The sequence below is a fragment of the Nuphar pumila genome, chromosome 10, assembly GCF_984573655.1.
Source record: "Nuphar pumila chromosome 10, dmNupPumi1.hap1.1, whole genome shotgun sequence".
Classification (NCBI taxonomy): domain Eukaryota; kingdom Viridiplantae; phylum Streptophyta; class Magnoliopsida; order Nymphaeales; family Nymphaeaceae; genus Nuphar; species Nuphar pumila.
The window spans coordinates 111,441,018-111,468,446 of NC_143258.1; the positions used below are offsets into that span (position 1 = coordinate 111,441,018).

The window sequence follows — 27,429 nt, forward strand, 5'->3', positions numbered from 1 at the left end:
GGTTAATCAAATGACCCCAATCATAAACTAACGTTGGGTTGCTTTTGGGTTAACATAACCCATGCTATGAAGTTACAATTTTACCCCTATAACTAAGAAAAGAAAATTACTAGTAAAGGGCTAGCAAAGTTTGACAGTGCGTGTGATACTTGCGTAACAAAAACCACAACTGTAACCACTACACCATGAAGCTTATTATTATTTAATTTTTAGAAAAGATAACATATTTATATTGTGATAAGCCAATGAACCCAACAATTACTTGACCCACTATAACGCAATTGGGTCCGTTTGGTTCCTCAACAATTGATCCGATGTAAATATTTAAATACAAAACTAAATGCATTTTCGTTTGACCCAAAAGCCGATGTGGTTATATATAGTTGACAAAAGTTTTACTAATTCAAGAATCAAGATCATATTTTTTTTTATGATCAAACAATTGAACTGGATCAGTTAATCCCTGTACAAAATCCCAAACGTATTTGAAAATTTTCCTAGTTTTTTTATGACAAGAAACCCTCACCAAGAACCGGGTCAGTTAATCCCTGTACAAAATCTATTTCACACCACATATTGTGGATCACATCTGTAAGTTCTAATCTAGCGATAAAATTGAAAAAAATACAAAACTACGTTATTTCCTATTGATTATGATGACATAGCATCACGATGAACACAGGGGCGCACATGGATCGTTTGGAAAACTTTTTAATACCCATGTCCTATCCCAAGTAGCGACAGCCTTAAATGTCCCATGTTCACGAGACAGGCTTCAATTATTAACACCGTTTTCTTGTTTCATCTCCATTCTCCAGGACAAGTTGCGCCCAGCAGGTTGGACTTGGATCAGTGGGCCTGAACCCCATTTGACAAAAAGCCAACCAGGCACAGACTAGACTGGTCCGACAGGCCTGTTTCCCAAGCTGCTTACAACTGGTGTTTTCATCTCCACATTTTTTTTATAGGTACGTTATAAGGATGTCTAGTTCCCCCTTTTTATCTCTGCATCCCACCTCAACACGCAGAATCTCACCTACGTGCAGATTGTGTGATTGAGATAACCACCATATTTTAATACAGATGGATAAGACCGAGGAGGAACGGTACCAAGCTTAACATGTAAATGGTGGCCGATGCAAATCATCAATGTCGACTTCAAGATAACAGACAATCGCACGGACACCAACCAAAGAACTTAGCTGAATACTTCATCACCCCGACCCTCAACAACCAAACGCACTCCTGCAAGCACATACACCACACGCGTACACCACGAGAGAGAGAGAGAGAGAGAGAGAGAGAGAGAGAGAGAGAGAGAGAGAGAGTATTTCCATGTTTCGTGATATGACTAAACCACTGATTCAGATGAAAGTAAAACAAATACAAACCTTAGTCTGTGAACAGCCCAAGCATACGCTAAGACCACAAGCTTAGCAGGATATGCACCTTGGGCTTGGAGAGGTTTGTACATAAGTTACTGAGGCATGTCTTTAGGCAGGGGATACAGCAAGGCTTCAAAGGCAAGAGGATTCAACTTCTGAAATACATGATAAACCAACAAAAACTATTTTCTAATGCCACTATTTCCCTGGCATGTTGGGCATTCCCGGTTGAGAGTTATTGCAGGCACCAGTGATTTGATTAAGTCGGCTGTCAGGGTCACCACCCGAGGACTCGCTCAATGTTCCTCTTCAGGGTGGACTACCAGTCACCACAGTGCCACCTGAGGATATCTTTGTGGGGGCTGAGAGATCTGCTGCTTCTAGATCAGGTTTCCTACCATCTGCAAGGAAGCTGCCAACTACCACCTGCAGAAATTAGTAATGAAATATTTAATGTCACAAACACAAGAATATTCTAGAAAGCAGTAAAGGATCGCTATTATCAGGCAATCATTTCAAAAATAAAAGTAAAATGTGTGTTGAAAATTTTGCTCAACTTAATGAGTCAGGCAACTGAGCTTGAGTCAGGTATGCTCAGAGGCACGCGTATATTTCTAATGTCAAGAATCAAGATCTAAGATCCAAGGTCCAAGAATAAAGAGATGCAAGATCTAATGTCCTTGAGGATCTTGCCCTTTAAGGCACCACCCCTCTCTATAAGGGCAAGAGGATTCCCACAAACCTTTAATGTGTGACTAAACTTTTGTAGAGAAACTTAGGAGAAAATGAACAATAGAGGGAAAACCATAGGGATAGTTTTGAGCCAAAATCCAACAAAGCATGTGTATGAGAGAGAGAGAGAGAAGTCCAGACCAAAAGAGTTCAAGAAACAAAGAGAGGCATAATGAAAACCTGTACAGGGGATGCTGCAATCAAAAGTCCGGCGACTCCACCCCCTAAAACTCGACCATCAGGGCCAGCAAGACATACACTTAATCCACCAGTCCTGCTGCGTTGTCCACCACTCTCGGATAGTAGAAACGAACCAGAAAGAGAGAGAATCTCGAACCTTCCCTGCATAAAAATTGAGTGATGAGAATACTTGAGCATAAAAACCTTCCTAATCTAGCCACAGTGAGGCAAACAATTATTTCTCTCAAAAGTAAGCAATATGCCATTATTAGCTCTCCAAACTGATTTCTCTGTTGCAGAATAATTAAAGACAAGCCATACCAGCTTCTTCATGCTATTGATGGAACTAGATTGGCTCGTGCATATACATGCACAGATATGCACGTCCACTTTCGACCAAGAATTCAACTAAAATCAAGACAAAGAAATATCATGACAATTGGATGTAACATCGTTAATCAGGACCATATTCCCAGCATTAGAAACCCACTGGGAGATGGAATTGCAGATTCACTAAAATAGAATAACCAGTGGCTACGTATTGCTCAAAGCAAACAGCTAGTCAACAGGCTCGTGATTCATCGAAGCATTGCAGGCTAATCAATAAAACCACTAAAGATTAAATAAGCTCATCAATCCAACGAACAATAAGAAGTATGCATGTGCAGTCAAAAATACCAATCTCATGATAATGTTAGCAATGGTTTTTCTTGGGAGAAATTAACAATAAGTGGTCTCTCTCTCTCTCTCTCACACACACACACACACACACTATATATATATATATATATATATATATATATATATATATATATATGTTGAGAAAGAATCTTTTACATGTCCTTCTATACAATATAATAGTGTACATACAGTACAATTTAGTAATTAACCATGAGTAGACCATTATACTGCAATCTGACAAATAAAAGTGATCAAGCTAAGTACAACTGAACCATTCAAGTACATCAACCCCGATATTTAAGTTTATTAACTAAAATAATCAAACTCATGAATCAACTTTTGGTTGAGATATAAAAAGCACAAGAACTTGGAATAATAACATTGAGAATGGGGGACCAATCTCCGTTTCATCTGAAAAGGGTTCTCTGTCAACTTCACCACCCAACACCTTAAATTACAACTTAGATTAAGAATAAAAGTATACTAACAGGCTCCTTTGGTTCAGTGCGGTTCTCTTCACATTCAACCTGAATCAGTCTAAACCCAACAAGGCCTCAAGCAGAAGTCCAATTCCCTAACTTGTTCTTCAGGATATCCACAGCATAATTGATATTCAGCAAAAATTACAAGCACCCAAGTTCGATTCTGAAATCTCCAGGATTATCAAAAACATGTAGCTCACCCAAAATCTTCATATAATATATAGATTATAGAAATCACAAGATTTTTACCTCAGACATTGTGATCTCTAGGAAATCCCATATGGTACCATATCAAAATAAATTTACAAGAAAAAATTTCCTCACAATCAGGATCATATTCAGGAGCAGCAGAGATCACAGAAAGACTAAAGCACAAAGTACCTAGGACAATATTTTGGACTGCATTCAGGAGGTACAAAGCATCAAAGAGAATTTGGAAATGCAGATTCCTATCGCCATGCTTTTATTTAAAAAACTAGGTGAATCATGGTTCCTGAAAGCTCCAGATCGTAAAGGAAAGCTTGTTGAAGGATTGGAGAATCATGCTTCCCATTATCCTGGGCTAAAATACAAAACATGATATGGATGAATGATCTTAATAGAAATATTCTGCATTGACTCATTGTAACGAAAGTTTGCATGTACTTTTCATGCTGTAAAAGAATTTACTGTTATTTATTCCTCTCACTTGTTAAAACATAGCCGTTAACATCAAGCTGTCACTTCCACCAATAGGACCCTCTTTCATTCATAGAAGATTCATAGAAATATTCCCTTCTGGAACTAAGAATAGAAAGAAAATGTCTTAAACAAAAACAAACATAAATAGATAAATTCAGTAGTTACCGATTTGGACTGGAGGGTGTACTGTATGGTGATATTTAGGTTTAAAAGGTTGAAGATTCAGGCATGAGAAGAAAAAGAAAAGCATGCGCAAAGTAGCAAAAGATCTAGTCATCATAAATTAAATTTTAAAATCTGTCCAAAGAGACAGCGCAAGCAGGATAGAGTTGTTCAAGTGTGTCAGCTCTATAGGATTTCAAGGGTCTATGAGCCTGAAAACTGCTCTACACCTCTTGCAAGTGTATGGCGGAAGGTCAGAATGGTAGATCAGGACTTTTATAGCTTTAAGTTATTCATCAAGTACTTTGAATTTCCTATAATACATTTTTACTAGAAAAGGTGTTACGCATATATAAATAGATACAGCCTAGAATCTTATATTTATAATGCTTAAGAAAATAAGAGGAAGATATTGTGGGGTCATTCAGTTCAATCAGTAATATTTAATTACCCAATATAACCCACTAAAATAATAATATGTAAGCAAAATTAAGACAAAGAGAAAAGAAGAAATCCACCACACATTTCCTGAAAAGTTATACTAACAGCAAGGAATCATAAGCTTTCAAATACTTGAAAATTAAAATTTAACCAATTATTAAATTTATGCCATAATTTTAAAATGGCAAACTTGAACCATATCGCCAACCAGAACTGTTCTCACTTAAATCAATGATGACCACTCTGCCGATAAACAGTATGACAAAGTCAAACCCTTCAATCACCTGATCACCTTCCTGCAGCTTATCTCGTTTATGTCATTATTCACATGCAGTCACATCCACTTTAAAGCCTACCATAATGTCATCAAAATAAAAACTCAATGATGCAATTTTCACCCTTGGCAGTCAAAAAATGATCAGATCTGCTAATCACTGACAACCAAAACTGCCCAGCATCACTTTGATCACAAGATAGTCTGCTCCAACATGATATCTATGAGCATACACTCCATTTCTAAGCTAAAACCCAACTCTTTCACAGGAAGCTTCCTAGTTGTTTCCAATAAAACACTAATAGAAGATCACTTAAATGATTTTTTTCTAAATTTTAGTTTTACAAGGAAATATTTATAGAAAATATAAATGTAAAAAAAAAATACCACACGGAGATATTGATGAGACCCACATATATATATATATATATATATAGAAAGAGAGAGAGAGAAATGGGTCTGTGCTAAATGGATTTTTCTGCTCTTATGGTGTTTTTTTCGCAGTTCCGACCCCATAAATGTGTTGGGCATGGTCGATTTACAAGGAATCCACACCTGGATCATGTGTTTTCGATGAAAAAATGATATTTGGCGCCTCAAAAATTTACAAAGATTTTGGACTGTTGATTTTTTGAACGTTATAAAAACCCACCCATGTGTCGGAATAGAACACTGCAAGAGCTGATCCCTATAAAATCAAGTACATAGATCACATCTGTACAGTCAGAATTTAAAAATAAAACGAAAAAACCCTGAAATACTCATTTGGCATGTTTCATTTAACATATTTCATTTAGCACGGACACATTATATATATATATATATATATGTGTGTGTGTGTGTGTGTGTGTGTGAGAGAGAGAGAGAGAGAGAGAAAGTACAGTGTTTCCCAAACCAAATTTTGTTTTCACAAACCTCATATGTAACAGTACCACCAGACGTGGCTGGCTGACGAAGGGTGACGTTAGAAACAGCTCCATTTGCTGAAAGAATGCACACAGCCCGTGGTCCTTGTTGAGAAAATGACATTATTTTTGAGGCCACATCCTAAAGAAACAAGGATCATATTATATAAAGTCAATAAGTTATCATATTCTACAATGCAGAGCATCATCAGGATTTGGCTTGGAATATAAACAGCTTAGGCAATATCTGATATTCAGCCATCAAGACTAAACCATAATGGTAAAACACATGCTACAGCAGAGCAGGAGCCCATGGTCAACAATGTATTAACTGGAAATAAATGATACTAAAAGATTTTGTCAGACAATAAGTCATAACCGGATTTGTTGTAACCATAGAAAATTCATACACCTACTTAGCATGGGTACTTCAAAAATGCCCAGTGTACCTGTCTTGACACTCCAGGAAGTGCTCTCTCTCTCTCTCTGCACCTATATATATATATATATATATATATATATATATATATATATATATATATATATATATATAAAAAATCTCAAACTTCTTTTGAAAAGCACGTCTTATCAGCTGTATCAGTAGCATACCACATACCGCGCCTGTACCCACATGACATAGCCACATTTGCTGTTGCTAACAAACTTCTGTTTCAAATTTTGCTGCTTGACTCTGATACTATTGATATCTTTATAACAGCAAAAGGACAATCTTACCATGAATATATAAATATTGACAATTAGTGGGCAGGTGCTACGTTAAGGCCCATTACATTTCCAAAAAGTGGGCATCACCAACTATTACAAATGGCATAGAAATTGAACTCTGCATGAAGAGTATAGCTAAAGAAAAGTGCAACTAAGCTTGAAGCCACCTATTCTAGCTGGCTTTCACCGCTTAGCCACAAGACAGCTGGGCATGGTGAATAGAAAGAAGCCTGATGAATATTTGAAGGCAGAAGTGTATCTGACCAAAACATGAAAGTGCAAACCTTCATATTTACAACATGTGTAGCACGCAAGTTACACCACCAATTCACAAACTACCTTCGGTCAATTGAAGAGCACAAAGACAGAGCATATAGCTATAACTATCTATCAATAATGTGTGAACTGTGGTCGTTAATGGATAAAAGTCCAGTTGTTGAGCACGATGAACCGCTTTTTGCAGGCTTAAGAATTCAGATTCAATCGTCCATTCTATATCCAGAAAGCGAGCCTTTATGCTTATGGGCTTCAGAATTCAGATTACAGAAAAGATGGCAATCTTACATGTAATCATCAGCTTACACATAATCAGAAGATGATATCACTAAAAAAATTGAAAATCACTAATTAAATTTTGGTCCAAAAGAAGTGTGGACGCAGAGTTTGTGGTGCTTTTCCTTTCTGAAAAAAGGTGTTGGTGCGAAGGACGGAGTCTTGGTCCCGAGTTGAGCTGGGTTGGAACCATCCCCATCAGATGACTCCTTACAAGCCGCCGTAGGTACCTTCCTTCCCCAAGAGCATGCAGATAGGCAACCTGTCCAGTTCATTTTCAAGGAATAGCTAAACAGCCCATTTAAATGCACGATAAAAAAAAATGGATGTCACTCCGCCTGTGTATAACTGTTTAGTTATACACTGCCAGTCCCAAGCCCGGATAAAGGAGGAGGGTTGTGGTAGGCCAGTGATAGCCAGCATAAAAACTTAGTCATACCCTATGAATATGAACCAATATGAGAATTTCGTTGGGGCGTTCCCTACTGAGCGACGCGTTGTACTCTATAGGCCCGGAGGCAGTGATAAATGGGCAAGGGTTGCTAGGTCGTCGCCCGGAAGCGACGCGTCACACCGGCGCCCGGGTGTGGTGTCAAATAGGCAAGGGTTCCCTCACTTTGTTGGACGGGTGGGGGTAAAGAAGTTAGTCCAAGACCATAAAATTAGGTTAGCCACTTGGAACATAGGGTCTTTAACTGGTAAGTTGGTAGAGTTAGTAGATGTTATGTGTAGGAGAAAGATTGATATTTTATGTCTACAAGAGACCAAATGGGTAGGTGAGAAGGCAAAAGTGATAGAACCTCGGGGATATAAGATTTGGTATACAGGAATAAATAGAAATAGGAATGGAGTAGGGATTGCTATGAGTCATGAGTTTATAGATAATGTAGTTGAGGTCCGTAGGAAGGGTGATAGGATTTTACTTATTAAATTAGCATTAGGTACGGATATTATTAATATTATTAGTGTTTATGCACCTCAAGTAGGTTTAGATGATTCCATTAAGCGTCAATTTTGAGAAGATTTAGATGAAGTAGTACAAGGGATATCGTATGGTGAAAAGCTTTTCATCGGCGGTGACCTTAATGGACATGTAGGCATTAGTAGGGATGGATTTGAGAGTATCCATGGAGGCTATGATATAGGAGAAAGAAACGAAAGTGGAGAAAGGATTTTAGATTTTGGTTTGTCCTATGATATGATCTTAGCAAACACTTGGTTTAGGAAGAAGGAGTCTCACCTAATAACATTTAAAAGTGGGGTTAATACGAGTCAGATAGATTTTTTCCTACTTAGAAAGAGAGATAGAGGTTGTTGCATCGATTGTAAGGTTATACCGGGAGAAAGTGTAGCTACACAACATAGAGTCTTAATTTTAGATCTTAGAATTAGACAATGCCGCAAAAGGAATAGACATAGGATAGATCCTAGAATTAAGTGGTGGGCACTGAAAAGAGCTAAACAAAGAATGTTTGTAGAGCAGGTAGTTAAGGAAGCTGATTGGTGTCTCGAGGAGGATTCAGACTCAATGTGGAATAAGATAGCGGGTGGCATGAGAAAGGTGGCTAAGGAGGTATTGGGTGAGTCTAAAGGTGGTGCACTGCTAGGTAAGGATACATCATAGTGGAACGAGGATGTCAAATTAGCTATTAAGGTTAAAAGAGAGTGTTATAGAAATCTAAGTAAGAGTCATGATAATGAGAATTTGGAGAAGTATATGATAGCAAAGAAGGAAGCTAAAAAAGTAGTTTGAAACGCGAGGGATAAGGTATATAAGGAGGTTTATGACAAGTTGGATACCAAAGAGGGCAAGAAGAATATTTATAGGTTTGCAAAGACGAAAGATAGGAAATCGAGGAATTTGGGTATGATTAGATGTATCAAAGATGAAACACAAAGGGTTTTAGTCAAAGATGAGGAGATTAAGGAGAGATGGAAAGATTATTTTGATAAGCTATTTAATGGAAGTCATGCTCAGGATCTTGGAGACTTGTCCATTCCTTTTCATGAGATGAATCGTGACTTCATGTGCAAGATTCAAAAGAAAGAAATTGAAGAGGCTTTGAAGAAAATGAAATCAAGGAGGGCAGTTGGCCCAGATGGTATACCTATCGAGGCTTGGAAATGCTTGGAAGAGATAGGTTTAGAATGGTTGACAAATCTTTTTAACAAGATTTGACGAAAAAATAAGATGCCTAATGAGTAGAGGAAGAGTACTTTGGTGCCTCTATATAAGAATAAGGGTGATATACAAGATTGCACAAACTATTGTGGTATAAAACTCATGAGTCATACTATGAAACTTTGGGAGAGGGTGATTGAGTCTAGGTTGAGGAAGGTTGTCATGATATCGGAGAATCAATTTGGTTTTATGCCTGGAAGATCAACTATGGAAGCTATATATCTTCTTAAACAACTTATTGAGAGAAATAGAGAGAGGAACAAAGATTTGCATATGGTTTTTATTGATTTGGAGAAGGCATACGATAGAGTACCTAGGGACGTTCTCTGGTGGACAATGATGAAGAAAGGTGTTTCTCTCAAGTACATTAGTATAATTAAGGATATGTATGAAGGAGCAGTAACCAATGTCCGCACTTGTGGAGGGGTGACAACCAATTTTCCTATAACGGTTGGGTTACATCAAGGATCTGCTTTAAGCCCTTTCCTATTTGTTATAGTGATGGATGAGCTTACGAGATCAATTCAAGAAAATGTGTCGTGGTGTATGTTGTTTGCTGATGATATTGTTTTGATTGATAAGTCTAGAGTTGGGGTTAATGCTAAGTTAGAATTATGGAGACAGACATTGGAAGCAAGAGGTTTTAAGTTGAGTAAGAGTAAGACAGAATATATGGAATGTCGGTTTAGTAAGCAACGAAGTAGTGATGGGAGTGTAGTGAAGCTTGGTGAGCAAGAAATACCAGTGGATGATTGTTTCAAATATTTGGGATCTATCATTCAAAAGTATGGAGAAATTGATGGAGATGTAAATCATAGGATAAAGGTTGGGTGGATGGAATGGAAAAGTGCAACTGGAGTGTTGTGCGATCGTAGAATGTCATTGCGGTTGAAGGGAAAGTTTTATAGGACGACTATTAAGCCTGCTTTACTATATGGTACAAAATGTTGGGCTGCCAAGAGACATCTTATTCAAAAAATGAGTATAGCTGAGATGCGTATGCTTAGATGGATATGTGGAAATACAATAAAAGATAAGATTCAGAACAAGGAGATACGTAAGAAGGTAGGCGTTGCACCCATTGAAAATAAGATGAGAGAGAATCATTTACGGTGGTTTGGACATATTCGGCGAAGGCCTAATGATGCTCCAGTTAGAAGGATGGAGAAATAGAAAAATATATTAGTTAAAAGAGGTTGGGGTAGGCCTAGGAAGACTTGGATGGAGATGATAGGAAAGGATATGAATGCTTTGAACCTCACCGAGGACATGGCATTGGATAGAAATGATTGGAGAAGGATTCATGTGGAAGACCCCGAATGATTTTCTTTGTTGGTTCATATCGCCGACCCCAATTGTTTTGGGATGAAGGCGTAGTTGTTGTTTGTTGTTGTAGTGAGGTCAATTACCCACTTATGGACTTAGGACTTTTGCTTACAAAAAGATTGCAAGTGCATGATCACTGACTGGGCTCTTGGGTTAAGACGTATGAATAGGCTTCCATAAACATAATTAACTCATCATCTAATTATGCAAAAGCAAATTGCTCCAAGAATCTCCCACACAGACACATGTGATTGGACTGTTTCTCCAAGAATCTCACGTGTGTGTGCAGAGTGAAAGAAAGACTCATCATTGAACCCTGGAAATATGCAAATTGCTGAAGTTCTCTAATTCTGCTGAACAGCATCTTGGCTGATGTCTGTTGAATGGCCAGGCTCAAGTGGCCTGAATCTGAGCTTAGTTGACTTCGACCTCTCTTTGCTAAATTGCCTGGTCTTTTGGACAAACTAGGGTTCGATCTGCTGAGCAGCATCTTGGTCGATGTCTATACCAAGGTTGCTAGACTAGGAAGCGAAAGCGGGAAACGATATGGGAAGCGGAAGCGAGAAGTGTTGTATCTTAAAATGTATAGGAAGCGGAAAGCGAGGAATATTAAAAAAGAAATATAAGAATTGAATGAGAATCAAAATGAAACACAAATAAAAACTAAAATAAAGTGACTAATATTAAATTTCATGATTTTTTTAGTGTAAGAATTAAAATTTTAACAAAATCTAAAAATGATGACTACCAATTTAAAAAAACACATGAAAGTGAGTGAGAAGAGTGAGAGAAAACACATAAAAAAACATGAAAAGTTGAGTAGGAGAACATATAAGAAGAATAGATGAAGCATGTGGAAAGCATAGGAGAAGTGTGGAGGAATCGAGGTTTTCATCAAGTTTTGGAAGCGTGGAGTATCGTGCTTCTGAAGCGAGTTTCCGGGAAGCGAGCTTCCCACTTATCTAAGAAGCTTCCAGTAACTCTGGTCTATACAATGGCCAGGATCAAGTGGCATGGTTCTTATCTTGGTTGGCTTTGACCTCTCTTTTCTAAACTGCCTGGTCTTTTGGTAGGGTTTGATAACTCATCGCCCTAGTCATTTGCAACTCACATTTGCTTTTAATTTAATAATCAGTTTTCCTTCTCTTCAAAAAAAAATTTAATTAAGCAAATATAGACGTCTACCTTTGATGAAAATAAAAAATTGAATTGCCTTACATAAATCAGTTTGTGCATTAAAAGAGATGCAGTAAAAAGTCCACACCACCTTAGGATAGCTACTGTGATGCTTTAAGCTGACACCACGAGTGAATCCTGTGCAGAGACAAGTCCCACAAATAATACATCTACTCAATACAAGTTCCAGGCATTACATTGTCGCATCTAGTTTGATTCTCCTAATCATGCATTTATTTTATTATTCCAATAGTCTTAACATGCTTGTGAAGGCAAATCCTGCACATGCTAGATATGTCTATACTAGTTCAATAAACATTATATGTCATTTGAAGGTTGATGGAAGTGATTATGTATTAATCAGGATCTAATGCTTTGAAACTTATCCAATAAGCATTTCCGCATCTTGACAAGTGAAAAACTGAGTTTTCAAAAGATAGGATCATGAATGAATGATGATTTCTAATTGCAAGATAGAAAGAAAAGGAGACAAAGTTCTCTTCCAAAGGTTGCTCAAATAGATAAAATAACAATTGTATACTTGATCCTCTCAACTTACAAAAGGCCTCCGGTTTGATGTGTTCCATGCTCAGTGCTTACACACTTCAGGATACTAAGACCAAAATGCATGAGATAAAAAATAAAGCAGTGGATCTGAGAGCTATTGAAACATAAGCAGAAACACGACTTGTAAGATCTGTTATGCAGAATGTTACCGTGCTTTGGCACTTGTCATATAGGCGTCACCGCAATGACAATGCTTAAAACTTTTCTAAACAATATGGTCATCAAATTGATGCCCCTTTTCCAATCCCATCAGATACACAACAATCTTTGACAGTGATGTGATGTAAAAAGCATGGAATCTGTTTTCAAAATATATGGGGACCAAAAGAATAAAACCTTATCTTGGAGATAAAACTAGAAAAAGGGAGATGTTTTACACATCACAAACATGAGTGAAATATGAATATCAATCATATCTCTGCACAAGTAGGTGCATATTTATTTTACTTCCATGTTAACTCTATGACTGTCGCGCGGACATCTTACTTGGCCTTCACGCTTCATGTCAACACAATTGGACATGGATAAACAAAGAACAACTTGTGACATGGTGGGTGCAGTGAAAGTCTCAGACATGGTCATGCCACCAAATCCATTCTTTTCTATGATGGATTTCAAGCTTTGGCCAACTAACCTCAGTGGGTGACATCAGTGTTAGAAGTATTGAGAAAAGAGAGGGAAAAGAAGCAAGGGTTACGAAAGGTTTAAAGTGGAGAAGAAGAATGAAAGTTGTATTCAATACACAATATCGTGAGAGAGGGCTCACTCTTACATAAAAATATTTAAATTTAATTTTGGAACTCTAATTTTTGAAACACAAAAAATTTGAGAAGAATCTAAAGTTCCAATACTTTTAATTTGCAAGGATGTTCCATCGATGATGGAGACATAATAATTTTTTGAATTAGTGCATAAATTGGATAGACAATTTTCATGTAGAGTCATATGAAAAGAAGCTCCCGAGTCAAGGATCCAAGAACACATACCGAGAGGAGAGGATGCTGCTATCGCGGCCCCTGAAGTTGATAGAGATTTGAATAGTTGTTGGAGTGGCTCTGATAGTTAAGTTAAAAAGTGTCTCCTTTTTTAGTGAATTCTTCTTTCTTTCGTGTGGTCTCCTCAACAAAAGCTACCTTGTTTTTTGAGATCTCATTGAGCTTGGGACAATTAGGCCTTATGTGTCTCGGTTCATGGCAATAGTGCCAAATACCTTTCCTATATCCACCATTATAATTGTTTTGCCTCCTAAAGTGTGGAGGCTTATAAGATTTCACATAGTTGTCAAGTTTAGAGACGGCTAACACTTCATCTCCCCCTTTAACCATACCGAGATGAGTTGCCTCTTGGCAAACCTTGGCAACTGCATCTTCCAAGGGAAGTGGTTTAGATCTACGAAGAAGAGAGGATCTAACTTGCTCAAATTTGGGCCTAAGCCCATGTAAACAATAGAAAAAATATTGTTTTTCCATTTGTTCTCTTCTTAGTTTTACATCTTTTCTAGCAACCCATTTGAGTTGAAGAAGAGTTAGTTCATCCCATAGTGTACCTAGAGAACTAAAATAATCACGAACACTCATTTCACCTTGTTTGATGGTTTGTATCTTAACTTGCAAGAAAAATTATCTTGCAAGATCCTTTTGAGTATACATACCCTTCATAAAGAACCAAGACTCATTGGCTTTACAAAAATTTGGCAATATTGGCACATATCTTGAACTCAACATTGTTCATAAACCATGCAAGAATCTTAGCATGGTTACTTTCTCAATCCTCTACCTTAGTTTGGTGATCTTGAATAGCTTTCATACGTGCATCACCTTCCAAGGTGTTCTCTTGATCTCCTTTTCTTTTGGTGAGCTTGAGTTGCGGCTTCAGGATGGTGCCTATCACATATCTCCAAAGTTTTTTGCCTTCGAGGTTATCTTCCATTGTAGATGCACACGCTATGTAGTTGGAGCCATTTGACTTAAGGATAAATCAATCTTTTTTTCATGCTCTATCTTGAATGATAGAAGAGAGAGAGGGAGAAAGAGAGCAAAGAGTGTGGAAGAATATTTTCACTTGAGTCACTAAGAGTATCACGAACACTTGATGATGCTTCCCACAAGACCAAGAGCATTATGGCTTTGATACCATGTAATGAAATTGCAGAAAAATATAGAACCAATGCCACTAAGGGCTTATAATATCACAATCATAATCACAATGTGCACAAGCACAAGTCCACTAAGGGACAATACAATAGCCAACAAAGGGCAACATAAAAGGATAAAAATATGTATTCAAATTATTAAGTAAATGCTTTAGTAAAAAGCATTAGGGAATAGGGGGGAAACACTCTTATTTATACAACAAAAAGAGGGAGTGGGAGGCCATTGGGGGTTCCCACGTAGAGAGGTTGGGAGCACCCAACGATCACATTTGTGACCGTTGGGGAGCACTAACGTCTCTATGGTCTTATGACCATAGAGACCTCAATGGCTTTTACATATGTGAAAATACAAATGTCCCTAATGGGCATTAGCTATTACAAAACTGAATATATATATATATATATATATATATATATATATATTAACAATTTCTGGTCAAGATATAGTCAAATATATAAGGCTCTCAACTAACTGCCTGTATACTACGGGATCCTCTAACTCAACACCATTAGTTGCCCTCATCTACAAATTTGCCTCCATGGGGGGATTTACCTGTTTTGAGTCATCTGCTAATTTTTCTTTTACAACCAAATCTATAGCATACTTACATTGGGACAAGTACAATCCCCTTGGAGAGTAAGCTATATCAAGCCCAAGAAAATACTTTAAGCGTCTCAAATCCTTCATCTAGAACATATTATCCAGTTTTTTTTTGTCTCCTCAATCTTCTTTATGTCATCTCCAGTGAGAATTATATCATCTACATAAAGAAGCAATATACATTTTTCAAGAGCAGAAGAAGACACAAACAAAGCAGGATCACGGTGACTCCTCAAAACCAAGTGACCTCATTGCCGAAATGAACTTATCAAACCAAGCTCGAGGTGCTTGTTTGAGACCATATAGGGCTCTACGAAGCCTGCACACTCTACCTTATGGATCTGAGTATCATTGTGGTAGTTTCATATATACTTTATTTTGCAAATCCCCATTCAAGAATGCATTCTTGACAACTAACTGCCAAAGATTTCACTGTTGTATGGCAGCTATTGCTAGTAGGGTACGAATTGTGGTCATATGAGCCACATGAGCAAAAGTTTCAGCAAAATCAATTCCAAAACATTGACTATAACCCTTAGCTACCAATTTGGCTTTATACCTTTCCACCGACCCATCTACCCTTGTCTTTACCTTGTATACCCATTTGCTACTAATAATATTTTTCTTTTGTGGAGATTTTACTAGTTCCCATGCATGCATGCATTTCATTAACCATGACTCTTTGTCACTCCTCCTTTCATGTTGCCTCTGCATATGACTCGGACTAAACATATAAATGAATCAAGGCTAAGAAAGCACGATGATGAGGTGCAAAAGACTCATAAGACACAAAACAAGAAGGACAGAAGGTCTAGAACTTTTACGTAGCTGAGAATATGCAGAAGAAGAAGATAACTCTAAGTTTTGTTGTTGTCTTGGATCAGCTGTTGCAAGTCTTCCACTTGATCTAAGAATGGAATTTCAATCCCATCTTCATGTTTCCTTGAGTAGATTTGGCCAAACCTATTTTCTCTAGCTAGGACTTGCTCTCCTTGACTCTCCATCCTCTCTCTCCCACCTTCTCTTGCACGAACAAATCTGTCTCATTTTCTGTCTTTTTTCCAAGCTGACTAAAATATAGCACACTCTTCTGAAAAACAATACGTAGATATCCACACTTGCTTTCCAACTGGATCATAGCACTTATATCCCTTTTGACCATGAGTAAAACCAAGAAAGCAACATTTGACAGCTTTAAAAGATAATTTGTCTAAGTATCTATTAGCTAGCAAAACAAAACATACACAATCAAACACCTTTAATACATCATAGTTTGGAGATTTTCCATATAGTTTTTGAAAAGGAGATATGGCTTTAAGTACTCCAAAAGGCATACGATTTATCTGATAAATGCTCAATTAAACTGCATCTGCCCAAAACGCTTTGGGCACTTCTCCTCCAAACAGAAGAGTTCTTGTTGTCTCCAAGATATATCTGTTTTTCCTCTCAACTACATTATTTTGCTCAGGAGTATAAGAACAAGACTTTTGATGAACCATACCTTTCTCTACCTTTCTCTTGCAGGAATCCTTCAAACATATAGCTAATATATTCACCACCAGAGTCATTTCGCGCAGAGTTTTAATCTTAGCTGCAAATTGATTCTCAATCATAGTACAAAAGCTCTTAAAATTTTCAAAAAGATCACTTCTATTTTTCATAAAAATATATCCACGTAAATCTTGTACAATCATCTATGAAAGCCACAAAATAGGATGATCCTCCTTAAGAGAAGGACTTCATATATCTGAATGTACCAAATCAAAAGGATTGTCTAATACCCTATCACTAGACTTGAATGGTCGGGTATGAGTCGTATGACTCTTGACCAATCTACAACTCACACAATCTCTGACATGATTTGACACAACTAACTTAGATTTTTCAAAACTTTCCGAGGACACTAAACTTTGTAACCTAGAGCTGGAAATATGTCACAGTCTCAGGTGCCACAAAACAAATTCATCTAAAACTAAAGCTTCATATCTTATTCCAACTTCCTTATGCTTCCTCGTATCAATCCAGTCTAGATAGTACAGATCTCATTTTCTATGGTCAATCCCAATCTTATTCTATGACAATCGATCATGTACAACACAATCAATATAAGAGAAGATAAATTTGACAATTTAACCAACAAAAATAAGATTCATAGCAAGGGATGAAACATGATAAACTTGATAAAAATTGAATTTACTATCATGGATAAGAGTCACAGTAATTGAACCTACTTTGGAGACAAACATAAAGGAGCGGTGCGAAAAATGTCACTGCAGGGACAACAATTAGCTAGGACAGACTCATGAGGTGTCATATGGCATGAAGCCCCAGAGTCTATTAGCCAACTAGTAGAAAGACCTCAGAGAGTAGTACCAGAGGAGGAGGTAGGAGTGGTAGAGGAAAAATGATCAATGGCTAACTGAGCAAGAAGTTGTAGTTATTGGATCTGATGTTGAATCTCATGATGAACCTGCTCTAATCTTTGAAGTTGCCTACTATCCATCACTTTGCCACCAACAAATGATGGAGGAACTGACTGCTCATCCTTGGGCATTACACCCTCGCTCTCAGTAGAAGTTGCATATGCACCACCTTTTTTTTTCTTGAGAATAAAACAATAATTCTTCGTATGACCATAGCCCTTACAATACTGACACTAAACAGAATTAAGGTTACCTCTTCCGCCAAATCTCAACTCTCCACGTCCTCTAGCCTTACCACCACCTCTTCCACCAATTCTACAACCCATCTACCTAGATACAACCATGACATTATCCCCTGAAGAGTATGATCCAAAAGACTTTAACTTAGTCTCTTCTGTAATTAATTATGCAATGACTTGAGTTACAAATGGTAGGTGAGAACAATACAAAATGGCATTCCTCGTTCCATCAAATTCTGGTTTGAAAGCCATGAGAAAATATCTGTCAGTCTCCTTGTGTTGATCAAAAAGCCCCAAACAAGTTTGACATGATGTGCAAGACATATATTTAGTACATTTCTTCTGGCCCTCCATAAGTACAAGGGCATCCCAGATTCTCTACATATCTGAATAAAATTCCTCAATCGATTTACTTCCTTGACGCATCCTTATCAACTCTTGAGTGAGTTGATAATGCATTGCCCAGTTCTCTTGCTTATAAACTTGTCTGAGGTACGTCCAAGCTTTTTTTGCCTCATGAAATTTTGAAATATTCATGGTAATTCTCGATTCCACAGACCCAGGAATGCAAGCCTTAACTCTCGCATTGTTCATGACCCATTCCTCTATACACTTATCAAAACCCTCATCAGAAACCTTGGGTTTTGTCCTTGAACCATCCAAGTAGCCTCCCAAGCCTTTCCCAACAACCACTGCTTCTAGGAAATCAGCCCAATATGCATAATTTGTCTCATTTAACTTAACTGGGATAATCTGAATCCCTTCCTTCTCCATGTTCCCTCCTACAGTCATTATTACCAAAAAATGAAAGAAATTAAGTTCACCAAAATGCCAACAAAGACACTTCAAGAATCAAGTGGAAGTCACAAGGCACAAACAGAAGTCACAATACACTTTTTATGCACAAGAGATGTTGAATCAACACAAACGCAGCACAAACAAAACAAATAGGGACAGTCGACACTTCAAAAACCTTAAATATAGCTTATCGCAAGCTATGGATACCTCAAAACTTGCTCAAGTCTCCTCCAAAACCACAAACCAGCTGTCCCAAAGAGTTTTCTTCAACCTTCTATAGAAAGCACGATCAAAATAGGTGCAGCACCAAATAACTGGGCCAAACACATCAACTAAAGGCCAAAACAGAGCAGCCGCCACCTATTCCTCTCTTGAAAAATCCTTAAAACTCTCCAAATCTGTGTCTAATCCACACCAAGTTTGGTTTCCGATTTTTCTAATGCAAAAACAACCCAAACAATACCAATGTCACACCTTAAAACTCAAAATCTGGACAGAATCCACAGATTCCCAACTCAGTCCAGATATGCACCTTAAAAAACAGAAATTCTTAGAAATCCACTAGAAAATCCAAAACTTACCCAATCGCATGAGACTTGCTACAAAAACCTCCTAAAATCATCAACTAGTGGATGCTCAAGTCAGTTTCTTCAACCCCAGCCACCACAGCCCAGTCGTTGGGTTGGATGAGGATACCAGCACGTCAAGGATGAGTTCCACAATTTGGGTTGAATATGCTGCACACGAGATGCTTCGCCTCCTCTCTTTTACTGCAAAGATTGCTCTGATACCATGTTAGAAGTATTGAGAAAAGAGAGGGAAAAGAAGCAAGGGTTACGAAAGGTTTAAAGTGGAGAAGAAGAACAAAAGTTGTATTCAATACACAATATCTTGAGAGAGGGCCCACTCTTACATAAAAAGGGTCGACCACCTTTAGTGTACAGCAAAAGAAACTAAAATGACTACGATATATTACATAGACTTTCAATAATCACTAGGTATTAGAGTAGCTAATTCAAACCAGGGGAAAACTGCCTAAAAGTCAAATAAATGAAATTTTGATTTGTATTTCAAAATTTTAAACTAATGCCCAGCCAAGCTAACTCATTGTAATTACTAGAATTGTTATTAAGAACAAAAATATCATTAAAGTTACTATTATCTGTCACACATACACACACACACATATGCGTGCACACACACAGGAAGACATATCGTAGTCATGAACATCAGTCTCAGCAGTATCCACGTGAGGTAATTTCTGAGGATACTATAAGATTTTCTATATACCTTGAGAAAATATCAGCAAAAATCTGAACATTTTTGGAAAAAATGTAATAAATAGTACAAAACATAGGAAAGAATAGATTTGGATAATATATTTTTTCAAAAGTGTAAATAAAGGTTTACAACAACAACAACTACGCCTTCATCGCAAAACAATTGGGGTCAGCGATATGAACCAAAAAAGAAATTCATTTTGGGTCTTCCACATGAATCCTTTTCCTCCAATCATTTCTATCCAACGCCATGTCCTCGGTGAGGTTCAAAGCATTCATATCCTTTCCTATCATCTCCATCCAAGTCTTCCTAGGCCTACCCCGACCTCTTTTAACAAATATATTTTCCCATTTCTCCAACCTTCTAACTGGAGCATCATTAGGCCTTCGCCGAATATGTCCAAACCACCGTAAACGATTCTCTCGCATCTTATTTTCAATGGGTGCAACACCTACCTTCTTACGTATCTCTTCGTTCCGAATCTTATCTTTTATTGTATTTCCACACATCCATCTAAGCATCCGCATCTCAGCTACACTCATTTTTTGAATATGATGTCTCTTGGCAGCCCAACATTCCGTACCATATAGTAAAGCGGGTCTAATAGTCGTCCTATAAAACTTTCCCTTCAACCGCAATGGCATTCTACGATCGCACAACACTCCAGTAGCACTTTTCCATTTCATCCACCCAACCTTTATCCTATGATTTACATCTCCATCAATTTCTCCATACTTTTGAATGATGGATCCCAAATATTTGAAATAATCATTCACCGGTATATCTTGCTCACCAAGCTTCACTACACTCCCATCACTACTTCGTTGCTTACTAAACCGACATTCCATATATTCAGTCTTACTCTTACTCAACTTAAAACCTCTAGCTTCCAATGTCTGTCTCCATAATTCTAACTTAGCATTAACCCCAGCTCTAGACTCATCAATCAAAACAATATCATCAGCAAACAACATACACCACGGTACATTTTCTTGAATTGATCTCGTAAGCTCATCCATCACTATCGCAAATAGGAAAGGGCTTAAAGCAGATCCTTGATGTAACCCAACCGTTATAGGAAAATTGGTTGTCACCCCTCCACAAGTGCGGACATTGGTTACTACTCCTTCATACATATCTTTAATTATACTAATGTACTTGAGAGAAACACCTTTCTTCATTATTGTCCACCAGAGAACGTCCCTAGGTACTCTATCGTATGCCTTCTCTAAATCAATAAAAACCATATGCAAATCTTTGTTCCTCTCTCTATATCTTTCAATAAGTTGTCTAAGAAGATGTATAGCTTCCATAGTTGATCTTCCAGGCATAAAACCAAATTGATTCTCCGATACCATGACAACCTTCCTCAACCTAGACTCAATCACCCTCTCCCAAAGTTTCATAGTATGACTCGAGTTTTATACCACGATAGTTTGTGCAATCTTGTATATCACCCTTATTCTTATATAAAGGCACCAAAGTACTCTTCCTCCACTCATTAGGCATCTTATTTGTTCGCCAAATCAAGTTAAAAAGATTTGTCAACCATTCTAAACCTTTCTCTCCCAAGCATTTCCAAGCCTCGATAGGTATACCATCTGGGCCAACTGCTCTTCTTGATTTCATTTTCTTCAAAGCCTCTGCAATTTCTTTCTTTTGAATCTTGCGCATGAAGTCACGATTTATCTCATGAAAAGGAATGGAGAAGTCTCCAAGATCTTGAGCATGACTATCATTAAATAGCTTATCAAAATAATCTTTCCATCTCTCCTTAATCTCCTCATCTTTGACTAAAACCCTTTGCGTTTCATCTTTGATACATCTAACCATACCCAAATCCTTCGATTTCCTATCTCTCATCTTTGCAAGCCTATAAATATCCTTCTCGCCTTCTTTGGTATCCAACTTGTCATAAACCTCCTTATATACCTTAGCCCTCGCGTTTCGAACAACTTTTTTAGCTTCCTTCTTTGCTATCATATACTTCTCCAAATTCTCATTATCACGACTCTTACTTAGATTTCTATAACACTCTCTTTTAACCTTAATAGCTAATTTGGCATCCTCGTTCCACCATGATGTATCCTTACCTAATGGTGCACCGCCTTTAGACTCACCCAATACCTCCTTAGCTACTTTTCTCATACCACCCGCTATCTTATTCCACATTGATTCTGAATCCTCCTCGAGACACCAATCAACTTCCTTAACTACCTGCTCTACAAACATTCCTTGTTTAGCTCCTTTCAGTGCCCACCACTTAATTCTAGGATCTATCCTATGTCTATCCCTTTTGCGGCATTGTCTAATTCTAAGATCTAAAATTAAGACTCTATGTTGTGTAGCTACACTTTCTCCTGGTATAACCTTACAATCGATGCAACAACCCCTATCTCTCTTTCTAAGTAGGAAAAAATCTATCTGACTCGTATTAACCCCACTTTTAAATGTTACTAGGTGAGACTCCCTCTTCCTAAACCAAGTGTTTGCTAAGATCATATCATAGGACAAACAAAAATCTAAAATCCTTTCTCCACTTTCATTTCTTTCTCCTATACCATAGCCTCCATGGATATTCTCAAATCCATCCCTACTAATGCCTACATGTCCATTAAGGTCACCGCTGATGAAAAGCTTTTCTCCATAAGATGTCTCTTGTACTACTCCATCTAAATCTTCCCAAAAATGATGCTTAATGGAATCATCTAAACCTACTTGAGGTGCATAAACACTAATAATATTAATAATATCCGTACCTAATACTAATTTAATAAGTAAAATTCTATCACCCTTCCTACGGACCTCAACTACATTATCTATAAACTGACGACTCATAACAATCCCTACTCCATTCCTATTCCTATTTATTCCTGTATACCAAATCTTATATCCCCAAGGTTCTATCACTTTAGCTTTCTCACCTACCCATTTGGTCTCTTGAAGACATAAAATATCAATCTTTCTCCTACACATAACATCTACTAACTCTACCAACTTACCAGTTAAAGACCCTATGTTCCAAGTGGCTAACCTAATTTTATGGTCTTGGACTAACTTCTTTACCCCCACCCGTCCAACAAAGTGAGGGAACCCTTGCCTATTTGACACCACACCCGGGCGCCGGTGTGACACGTCGCTTCTGGGCGACGACCTAGCAACCCTTGCACATTTATCACTGCCTCCGGGCCTAGAGAGTACAGCGCGTCGCTCAGTAGGGAACGCCCCAACGAAATTCTCATATTGGTTCATTTTCATAGGATATGACAAAGTTTTTATGCTGGCTGTCACAGGCCTACCGCAACCCTCCTCCTTTATCCGGGCTTGGGACCGGCAGTGTAAATAAAGGTTTAGGAAACATAAAATAAAAAAATGACATGAACATTTAACTTAAAAAAATACAAAGACATAATATCATTACAATATTATCGTGATAATATAATGATATTTTAAATGGAATATATTTAGATTTTCCCCCTTAAATCATTTTTCCATCATGTCATATGATGATTTCAAAATAATTTCAGAATTTCAGCTACATCTATAAATGTATGTGTCTCTTTGTCTGGCGATGTTCCTATGTCCTAGTTTTACAAATCTACCATGTCATGCCAAGTGCATTCATGTCACCTCCCATATCATGTCCATGTATTACAAGAAGACTGATCCTCCAACATGCAATCCTACACCATATATTTGTCAAGAATTACACTGAGATTTCAAGAAAATCTGACAGTAATAATGAATGTGAATTTTAACTCCATTTTTACTTCAAGTCTATAGACTCTGCATTCTTAGCAAAATAGAAAGAGATATCGCTCACATAGGAGAAAATACAGCAAAAATACATTCAAACCACTCACTACAAGAGCAATGAACGGGTAACTAATGAGAGAAATCAATCACAAATTAAAACTGAAACAAATAAATCCTACACAAGGCACAGATGCATGTCATTAGATAAAACAACCATCTAAAAGGGTGGCTGAGGTATAAACTTTAATAGACCTATCAAATATACTAGAACTACTACTTTAAATGATGTAATATTTACATCCTGAAAGAGTAATGTTAGTCGAGGGCACCTTTAGCAAACAATTTAAGATGATTCACCAGAAACCACATAATAAGTACACAGTAAGTTCTGTTAGCATTTTCAGAATCCTAATAATTCCCAAGCTCCATGGAATCACCATACAGAAGAAAATTGTAGCAATTGAGCATTGTCTGTGATACTTAGGAAAAGGCAACAAAGTCAAAAATACAGATTAAAATAAGTGGACAATAGCATTAACTTCAAAAGAAAAAAGTTGCATAGCTGTTGAGAAAGAGACGGCTTCCCAAATGAAATGAAACATTTGATTCATGCACCAAGATAAAGATTTCTCATTCCACCATCAGGAGGATATGAAGCAGAGAGGATTAGGTGGGGAAAAAATGACCAGGTGGTAAAGTCATGGAAAGACTTGAAATTTTATTTTATTAGACCTTAACAATATGCAATCACTGAAGCATTTTGCAACTGTTTTTAAATATCGACATGATTGCAAAGTTCAAGGAATCATCAGAGTGCAGAATATGACAGAAATTGGTAATGACTACCATACTTCCAAAAGCAACAAATACTTTAACTGCATAACACTGAAATATAAGCCTAAGAAAGAACTTGAATGTTATATTTATAGAAAATAATAGCCTGGATAACTCGAGGAAGAACAATACTGAAAAATCAGGCTTCTTTAACAATGTAAACGCAACTCCAATAAGAAATATCCAGTGCTCCGTTTTGCTTCTACTCTCGCACACTCTTATGCAAGTATATCATAAATTTACAAAATACTAGCGTTAAAGACAGACTCATCTTATAATACAACTCAGGACAACGAAAAGACCAATTTTCATTTGAGACAAAGGCTAAAGAAGCACAAACCTCTCCAGCTTTAACCGTAATGACATGGGGCATAAAACCGATCCCAGGAGAACCTGTCATCCATTCAAGAAAAGTTTTCAATACTAGGTACTGTATAACAGTATCAATTGCCTAAACAATCTGAGAAATAAGAAGGAACAAACAGTGTCAAACTTCACGAGTAGAAAAGAGGTGTGTGACACCATATTATCTAGAACTTCCAGAATTGATTTCATTCTCTCAGATAGCCATTCACATGAAACACTAGAACAGTGTCGAACCTTTTTTTTCCCATGACCAAAAACCAAATTGAGTGATTATGCCACATAAGATGGTTTGCTACCTACAATGACATCCATTTTGAGCATTGCGCAGCTTTTGATATGGCATCACTAAAAACTCTTATATTTTATAGTAAAATATCACATCTGAGAAAAACCTCCCCCTTAAAATATTGTAGGTACGGAAAATATCCATTAATATGTATCTCTACTCATAAGGTTAATGTAGAAGAACTCAACAATACATGTAAACAGTAAGGTGGGAAAAAATGTACAAGGACAAAGCTGTACAAAAATTAAGCTAGAAAAAGAAACTAATCAAAAACATAAAGAAAGAAATGGAAAGGTTCTACTTGGGTGCTAATTCTTTCATGAGAACTTCACACAAAACAAAAAAATTTAAACCCAATTCAAATAAAACCTTTCTCTTGGGCAAAAGGGAGGGAAAAAACTAAAATGAAAAACCTAAATAAAGAAAGTCAAGAAATCAATTTTTCCTAATTGACCCGCTGATAAGTGACAATTATGTTTGAGTAATGGCGCCACGGATGAGATAGCTGGATGGCTTGGCTCACACTATCACAAGTTCATAAACCAGACCCAGCTTCCTATCCATAAAAAGAATATATTTTAATAACTATTATTTTATTTCATCAAAAATGTTGAAAATATATCTTTATTATTAGTTCTGTCACATAATAATAATAATAATAATATTATTATTATTATTATTATTATTATTGTTGTTGTTGTTGTTGTTGTTGTTGTTGTTGTTGTTGTTGTCATGATTATTATTATACGTTGGTAATAAAAACATGCATGATGCAAAGAAGATATTCCCTCAAGAAAACATCCGCCCAACAAATCCGGTTCAACACATAATTAAGCCACCATGCTGTTCAACTCAAATCTTCCAGAGCACTAACACACACGACCCTACGGTGGTGCACTATAAAAAAAAACACTAGGACCACCCACGCCCGAGCTCACCCACACCCCCAAACCCAACCAGACTCGCCCACCAACGCTTGCGCGCACGCACACACACCAGGATTGAGTCAGTCAGTTGAGAGAGAGAGAGAGAGTACGGACCGAGAGCTGCCCACTGCTGCTTCTTTCCCGAACCGGGCGGGCGGCCCCTCGACTTCTTTACGCAGGGGGGCGAGGTCAGTGTGGCAGGGGAAGAGTACCCGGCGGGCGCGGAGGACGATACGGGGGTGAGCGCGAGCGCCATGGCCCCGTCGGGCCCGTACTTCCTGGGTCGGCCCCTCTTCCTCTTCATCAGACCCGGCCCGCTCATGCCCATCCCCATAACCCCCTGCTGCATCATATTCATGCCCGCCGATCCGTCCGCCTGCTGGTAGGGCGGCGTCGTTGCGCTCACCGGCTTGTAGACAGCCGCGCCGTCCGAGCTGAACGCCAGGCGCATGTTCTGCACCGCCGCTGCCGGAGGCTGCGCCGAGACCGGGCCACCGCCCTTCTGAAGGCTCGCGCCGAACGAGGAATCCCTCCCCGCCATCATCCCCTGCTCAAGCGCGGACAAGCGTGGCTGTTCCCTGGCTTCCATTCATCCCTCCTCTGACTCAAAACCCTCGTCCTTAAGCTCTCCTCTTCCAACACGAAGCTCAAGGAAGAATGAAAGAAGAACAAAGTAAACGTTTCGGCTAAGCCCTATACCAGAAAGGAAGAGAAGCCCCAATCCAGTACGCTAAACCCTTTGCAAAAACCCTAGGCCTGAGAAAAACCGGAATCCCTAAACCCTAGAAAATTTCAAGCTTTTTCCTTTCCCTTTCCGGAGAAGAGTAGAAATTTTTGGATGGGAGGAAAAAGCAGTTTGAAACCCTAAGATGAGTTTTTTTTCTCCGCTTTTCCGTTTTTTGTTCAGAATTTGTGAGAAAAGGGGAAAGAAGAAGAAGAAGAAGAAGAAGAAACTACTTTCGGTAACTTCAGTGAGGAAAAAAAGAGGAAAATCGAGCTAAATCCCTAAAAAAAACAGGCAGAAATCTTGCTCAGAAGGCCGCTGGGCCAAAGGGGAAATTTTGCTTTGGAAGAAGGAAAAATCGAGGAGAAAATAGAAGTAAAAATACCGATTTTATAAGTAAAAATTACTAATTTTCGAGCAACAAAGACGACAAGGACTTTTTTCGCAGAATTCAAAAGGAAAAAGAAAAATGGAAATAGGAAGAAAAGCACGCACAAAAATCTAACCGTAAAGAAAGCCCAAGATCGAATCCTAAGTTACGCACCTGAAACAGGGAAAAGAAAAAAAATCCAATATGCAGATTAAATTCCG

General features: G+C 37.9%; 1 protein-coding gene across 1 annotated transcript; it reads right to left on the bottom strand.

Annotated features, from left to right (window-relative positions):
* Positions 1-1,375: 1,375 nt before the first annotated feature.
* Positions 1,376-27,429, bottom strand: LOC149827918 (AT-hook motif nuclear-localized protein 10-like). The gene is made up of 5 exons (XM_090019725.1): positions 26,229-27,429; positions 24,877-24,929; positions 5,934-6,065; positions 2,298-2,459; positions 1,376-1,811 (listed from the first exon to the last, which is right to left on the bottom strand). Exons 1-5 carry the CDS (start codon positions 26,701-26,703, stop codon positions 1,695-1,697), a joined length of 939 nt encoding a protein of 312 aa, XP_089875851.1. The 5' UTR covers positions 26,704-27,429; the 3' UTR covers positions 1,376-1,694.